The sequence below is a fragment of the Apaloderma vittatum genome, unplaced genomic scaffold (assembly GCF_000703405.1).
Source record: "Apaloderma vittatum isolate BGI_N311 unplaced genomic scaffold, ASM70340v1 scaffold13864, whole genome shotgun sequence".
In the NCBI taxonomy this organism is placed as follows: Eukaryota; Metazoa; Chordata; class Aves; order Trogoniformes; family Trogonidae; genus Apaloderma; species Apaloderma vittatum.
The window spans coordinates 35,893-42,637 of NW_009712221.1; the positions used below are offsets into that span (position 1 = coordinate 35,893).

Sequence of the window (6,745 nt, forward strand, 5' to 3'; positions counted from 1 at the left end):
TAAATATATGCAATTATATGAGGAAAATATGTTCGGGGAAGCGAAAGCTGCACTTCAACACATCTTGCTGCCTCCCTTTACTGTTCTTTTATTACTGCATAAGGAAATACACGTTTGGGAGGTAAAAAGTGCTTTCTAGCTACAAAGCTTGCCTCATCATATATTAGGTACATTGTGAACTGTGCTAAAAAGCAGGAGCGCTGTTTCCCTTTACAGCAAAATGTGAATAAAAACTATCCTGAGGATAGTTAACAATGTCATGCAAAGACCACTAAATATTAATTCAAACATATTCAAAGACACAGAACAGATTTGCACTTGGAAGCCTTCAGCCTTTCTCTCCGTAGCTCTTTAAAGGAAGACCAGGCTGTACTAACACCTCCAAAAATCACGTCAGGAAGTGGCTGAAGTCAGCGAAGCGCCTGGTGACTGGAGGAGGTTTCAAAGTCTCTTTGTTTAACACTAAGACTCTCTTAAAAAAGGAGGTTTTCTAGCATTCGGTGGCACCTCTTTCTCTCCAATCCAGCTGTAGCCTCACATTCTGAACATAATTTTTTCAGATGTTTCTAACTCCCAAGAGAATTCCTCCAAAAACTTCCTTAGATCGGACGTTACTCATCTGTAGCCTTTAGAGGCCACAGCAAGATTGCTGTTAGGAGCTGCTTGGGTACGGTATTTATAGTCAGTAAAACTCCCTCTTGATATGCCATTTTTAACTTTTCCTAATCATTATTCCTCCTTGTTCTATTTTGCCTGTCACGGTACAATTAAGTCAATGAGACAACTTGCATCTCCTACCACCCGGCCCTGGCAAGACTTTTCAGAAGCTCCTACCATGAAGAGTTAAAAAAGGATTCAAACTAAACCTGCTCTTGAACCAGGACGACTTCTTCTGGAGACTGCCCAGCAAGTGTTTCTTTTAGTTTTTAATCGAGGCGCTATTTTGGCAAACAGCATTCAAAGATTTATATTTAAACTGATATTAAGTCTGCTCCTCAGAAAAAGTAAACAGCCTCGTCTCCAGTTAATAAAACATTTTCATTTGGAAAATAAGCATTAAGGATCTCAAATATCAACACACGAGCTATACAAACTGAGGAACAGAAACAACAACAAGTCTTGAAGGACGGGATAAACGGAAAGTATTTTCATTCCTTTTTCATATTACCTCAACAGTTTAACAACTCTGATTATATATGGCAATCCTGGAACGGCCAGACTGATCTAACACTTTCTGCAGAGAAGGCACGGTGTTAAGCTGACCAAACAAAACAAATAATGCAGGCTACTGGGCCACATTTATTTACTTTGTCCTTGTTTATTTATTTAATTAACTGAAGCAGCCTTTCATGTGTACATGATGTGAATGAAGCAGACCGGTACATCTGCCATTCTTACAGTCTTCAAACAAGACAGGCTTTATTAAAAAATATTTCAGTAAACAAAGTTTACCGAGCACAGGTCGAGCCACTTCACTCAAAGGAAAAGAGCTGACTGGGGCAAAATGTCGGTAATTGAACTAGAAATATTGCAACACCTCTCTCTTCGGAGTTAATAAAAGCCATTCTGCGCAAAGAGGAATAAAGGGACCGTTACAGTAACCTTTAAGTATTAGCTATTAATAAAGAACAGCCTGCTAGATGAAGCCAAAAACTGGCTTCGAATTGTCTTTCACGGAAAAAAGGTTTCTCTCAGCAATTGGCAGCATTTGAAGAAGCAACTTGAGAACCAAATCCCACAGAAGTGGAAAGATTCTCAATATTATGACTGTGTGGTTTTGTTTTCGTCTGGGCCATGAAGATGACAGTGTTCCACCACTTATTTTGCAAATCTTCTTACAAAGGCTCTCTGTCGTGATTATACAACTTTTTTATGTCTGATGCAAATTACCATTCCATCCCTCTGTGGCTGTAGCCACAAGCCTTTCAGATATGGGGTTGCAGCTCAGCTGAGATCATGTCTTTTGACTCTAACGAAAACAGAATTATTTCCCCCAGTTAAGTAACTAGAGGTAAAAAAGAGTTTATCAATTTCTACTTGAATAAGAGCTCTACCAGCAGGCTTACCTTTCCCAGCTGTCTTTTGCAAAGTTATTGAAAGGACTCCAAGTCCCGGCCCTGCTTTGGGGTTTATATGTAACATTTCGTAAAACACGGAGGGGAAAAGGTAGTTTCGCAGAAGCAAAGCACGAAAAAACACGAAGCTGCTTTCCTCCACACGTGCCTGTTTGTACATATCTAACCCCAGAAGTGGTCATACCTATAGAGGAAGACTGTGGGCTGATCAGGAGATCTTCCTGCACTTGCTCGCTTCCCGGGACCGTCTGCTGATCGCTCAGCGAGCTCTGGGATGCGCTAACGGGCTGCGACACCTCCTCGTGAACCTCCTCGTCACTTAACCTTTCCACTTTGACGCGCACGTCTTCTTCGATCACGAGGGGAGAGCTGGCTTTTGTGCTCTCACAAGTCACGTACTCTGCAATTCTGCGGTTCGACTCGGAGGGCCCAGGCATTTCCAAAGTCCTAGAGTTCTCCGCCTGCTTCACCTTCTCAGACTGAAGCCTCCGATCGATTCCGAAAGGGAAAGTCCAGGGAAAAGCTAAGGACGAGTCCACGGGCTGATTTCGAGACTCGGGGTAAGAAGTTGAAGGATTCAGCACTTGGGGGGAGCTCGTTTGCGTGTTGCACTTAAGGGGGCTCTCGGGAGACATCACTATGTAGCTTTTGCGCTTCCTCCGCGACTCGCGGCAAACGGGAATCGTTCTTTCCACCACGCTGCACTCGGAAGAAACCGGGGAAAGGCTGCCGTCTCGAGAAGCAAAATTGCAGTTTGCGTTGCTCTCCTGCCCTGCATCCAGCACCTTCTCCTGCTGGCTGTTGGGCGTATTCCACAAAATGCTGGACTTCATGAATTCCGAGCACGTGCTGGCGACGCTGAACATCTGCATGTAGCTGGCTGCAGCCAACACGTCGATAATGTTTTCTGTATTAATAGACAGCGTGGCTGTGTACGCGTATTCCAGGAGAGGGATAAAACCCGTCACCGTCACGTGGTGCAGGTCCAGCACGCTCTTGCTCTCATCTTCCGCTTGGCCGACGAGTTTGGAACGGAAGAAGTCGCTGCAGGCTGCCAGCACCACCTTGTGAGCCCTGAAGATTTTGTCCTGGACGCGGATGGTGATATCGCAAAAGTGCCCGTCGTTGCGGAGCATGTTCAGCTTGCCCAGCATCTCCTGACTGTGAGCAGGGGAATTATGAGTGAAGGTTTTAACACCCATTTTTTCCACCTTTCCGCTAGCGTTCTTCCCACATACGAGAGATCACGGGTATCCTGAAAGAAAGAGGAAAACTGTCATTGGCACCTCTGAAAGCAAGAGTGAAGTGGCTTCATGATTACAAGGCTCTGCATGGAGAAAAGGCAGCTGAATTCTCTAGGGTCAGGTTTTTCTAGGATCCAGACCACGCAACGGGACGAACTGGACAGAAATGAAATCACCTACTGGTAATTTTCAACAACACAGAACAAATTATTTGCAACCTATCCCTTATATCGTCTTCTACGTTTCTGCTACTGCCCACTCAAATTCCGTTTAGAAAAACCCAAAGTCTGTAATACTAAAAAAGAGGGCATTTTCAAAACTATAAATTGCATAAGAAACCTGTGTTTTTATTTTCTGGGCTCAGGAAACTATTGCTCAAGGTTCTTAAACCTGACAGACCTTGTCAAATGTTTCTTTGAAGTGGAAAAGACATTAGCTTGGGTGCGCTCACAAGTACGCAGGAGCAAGCAAAACTCCCAGAGAAGGTATTTTAACACCAGAAAAGCTTTAGAGAAACTACAGCATGAATTTTCAGAGGACAGAGTTCAAGCTAGTAAACATAAAGTAACAGTTGCCAATAGCTTTGCTTTCCTGCACAGGTACCGACTGCCTAAAGCTGCTTTCAATAAATTATTTTGGACTAGGACAAGAAGTTATTGAAAATTTCTTCAAAAACACAACAGATTATAAGCCTCAAAGGAAAGCTTAAAACGAATACACACAAATTGATTTTATATATGTGATTAATAACACGAGGAGGACAACTTCCTTCTGAAAAACACCAGCCTGCCTTCTCGGGGACCGGTCCTCTCCTACACGTGGGAGCAAACGCATGTTTTCTGTGCAAGGGACCTCTGGGTTTTCTTTTAATTACTTCTGAATTATTTCACCGTCGAAGAAACACAAGCCACCGCGTGTCACCTTCTTAAGGGGCCCCCCACAAGCTTCCACAAAAAGTTTTCCGTGTCCCCCAGGACTCACACGATTGACTCGATATGGAACTATCGTCTCGGTGAAGCTGGTGCTTGAACACCAACACCAGCATCGGGTCTGATGATTTCCTGGAGCCAGGCAGCTTCTTCACATCGTCCTTACACGTACGCATGAGAATTGCCCAGGTGGAGCTTCACAGATACAAAGAGCAAGTCTGGAACGACTCGCCACAAATCTCCCAAGCCTTAGCACGTATTTAAACGGCAGCTGTCAGAGCCCACCTTGTTCTACAGGCATTTACACTTGGCTGCTTCTCGCTCCTACGGTTTCCCTTTTGATACCACAAACCCTTTCAGACAGAGGAAAAATACCTCTTTGAGAGAAGAGATTAACTAACACTTAACGACATATATAAAGTCTGAGTGAAACTACAAGGGCCATTTGGATGTAAAATGAAATTTCACACTGCTGCAGAGGAAGAAGTTAAGCACAAGCAAAACAGTCCCTTCAGTGAAAGAAAACATATCGACCTCCAGAGGCATCTGAAGATCCAGACTGTTTGTTCTCCAGCATGAATCAAATGAAAATCATATTTAACTGATCTCAGACCAAAACACTACAGTCAAACCCGTAACAGCAGATTCTAAAATGGCCTTGGGATACCTTTCCTTCTGAATTCCCAGTTGCTGCAACAGTTCTTTGGCACATCAGAAATGCAGAAGCACTTCTGTTCAGCAACTGGCTACAGAAAGAAAAATACACTCGCAAGGACTATCGATGGTGTGGCTGGTGTTTAGAAGTAATACCCATCTCTAATTAAAAACAAGGAGAAAAACCTAAGCCAGCCATGCTCCCAACTCTCGCACACCCAGAAGATGAACTCCTCCGTTCTGCTCACCTCCTCCAAACCCTGAGTCCTTGTCCAGCTTCCCCCTTCCCTTCCCCTTCTCCTTTCACATGCTGCTTCCTCGACCTTGATCTGGTTACAGGATCGAAAAGAAAACAGCGGAAGCCGGTGATGTGCAATAAATTGATCTGAATTTATTACAGGAGCAGCGTGCCTGCCACGACTGTGGGATATTGCTCCGTAAAATGACCTTCCCCTTCTTTGCACCATTCCAACAAGTGGCTCCCACACAGGCTTCAGCGGGGACAAGACACGCTATTTTCAGAAAAAAATCAAAAGGGGTGGGCTGAGGAGGGGGAACAGTATCAGTTCTTCACAGTTAATGAGCTAGTAAAAACGTCAAATATTTTTAGAAGGTAACTTAAACAACCTGAAAATATTTTCCACATGAAAAGATGAGCGCGCTAAAGCTCAGCCAGGTTGTAAAACGGTTCAATTCTCCCGGTTAATATTTTAGTGGCACAGGGCACTTTTACAGCTGCACTAAGTCACGGAGCCAAAAAGAGGGTGAAGGGCTGCAACGCTACTCCTTCACCTCACACGTCCCATCTTTGGGTCATCGCTGTTTGCTGAATGACATTTCATCACGTCTTATTATCAATTATTAGACAGTCCCCGACAGCAGTTGTTAGACCGTAAGATATAAGGGGCTACAGGCAGGAGTGATTAAAAGAGCTAAATATACCTTGGGAGCGTTTGGGGTGGGGAGATCAAGGTGCACGCCTAAGTGAGAATGGGTTACAGCTGGAAAAGTCGTTCATCATCGACCCACAAACCATCAGCGATTCCCTAACCGGGGCAGGTATCGAAGAGGTGGTGGCTATTTTCCACTCTTAGCCTAAAGCAGACTGAAGGTAAGTGCTACCTTACCAAAGACTTGCACAATTCACTTCAAAATGAGTCTGGGCTTTTTGTTTTGTTTTTTTTTAATCCTACAACCACTAATGAAAGCACTTCAAAGTAATTTAGCTCATTCTTACTGTGTAAAAAGCTACTGAAAAACAAGTTTTAGCAACAGTTACCCATTCACAGACACTGTTTTGGGACAATGATTAAACACCCGTGAAGTTTCTCTGTTTAGAAACAGTCAACTTCAAAGAGTACACCATGTTGTGTAAATGGAAAAGAAACTGTAGCAGAACTGAAAAACATTGCTTATGTGACCTGCCCACTTCCATGCAGCGAAAAGGCAGCTTCTTACTCACCTCCTGCCCAACTTTATGGCTCAAACAGTTAGTTTTGAAACACAGTACCTAGAAAAATCTCCTTTTCTTCTTTAGAAGAATCATCGAATCACGTTCGGTTTCTCACTTGGCTACATCACCTTACAACAGCAGCGAATAATTTTCAGCGCCACAAAATGACCACCCCACCTTTAACCTCTGTATCCTGACGTGTAGCAACCTACAAAATACCCCAAAAGCACCAGCTTCAGAGACATAAATGCCACGGTGGCTTTAGTTCTCAAAAAGCTCAGGAAATGCCCACCCTCGCAGTCACCAATCCCACAGGTATCCTCCTTCAGCTCAGAGGCCATAGTGTAAATCAGATTGTTAATTATATATTTGGTTTTTGTTAAATAAGTT

General features: G+C 43.8%; 1 protein-coding gene across 1 annotated transcript in view; it reads right to left on the reverse strand.

The window, feature by feature from the left end:
• The window catches only part of LOC104272812 (zinc finger and BTB domain-containing protein 44), a 15,514-nt gene extending 12,237 nt beyond the window's left edge, over positions 1-3,277 (reverse strand). Inside the window, exon 1 of the mRNA XM_009867910.1 lies at positions 2,260-3,277. Within this exon, the coding sequence (XP_009866212.1) occupies positions 2,260-3,277 (1,018 nt within the window). The remainder of the gene's footprint in view (positions 1-2,259) is intronic.
• Between the last annotated feature and the right edge of the window lie 3,468 nt (positions 3,278-6,745).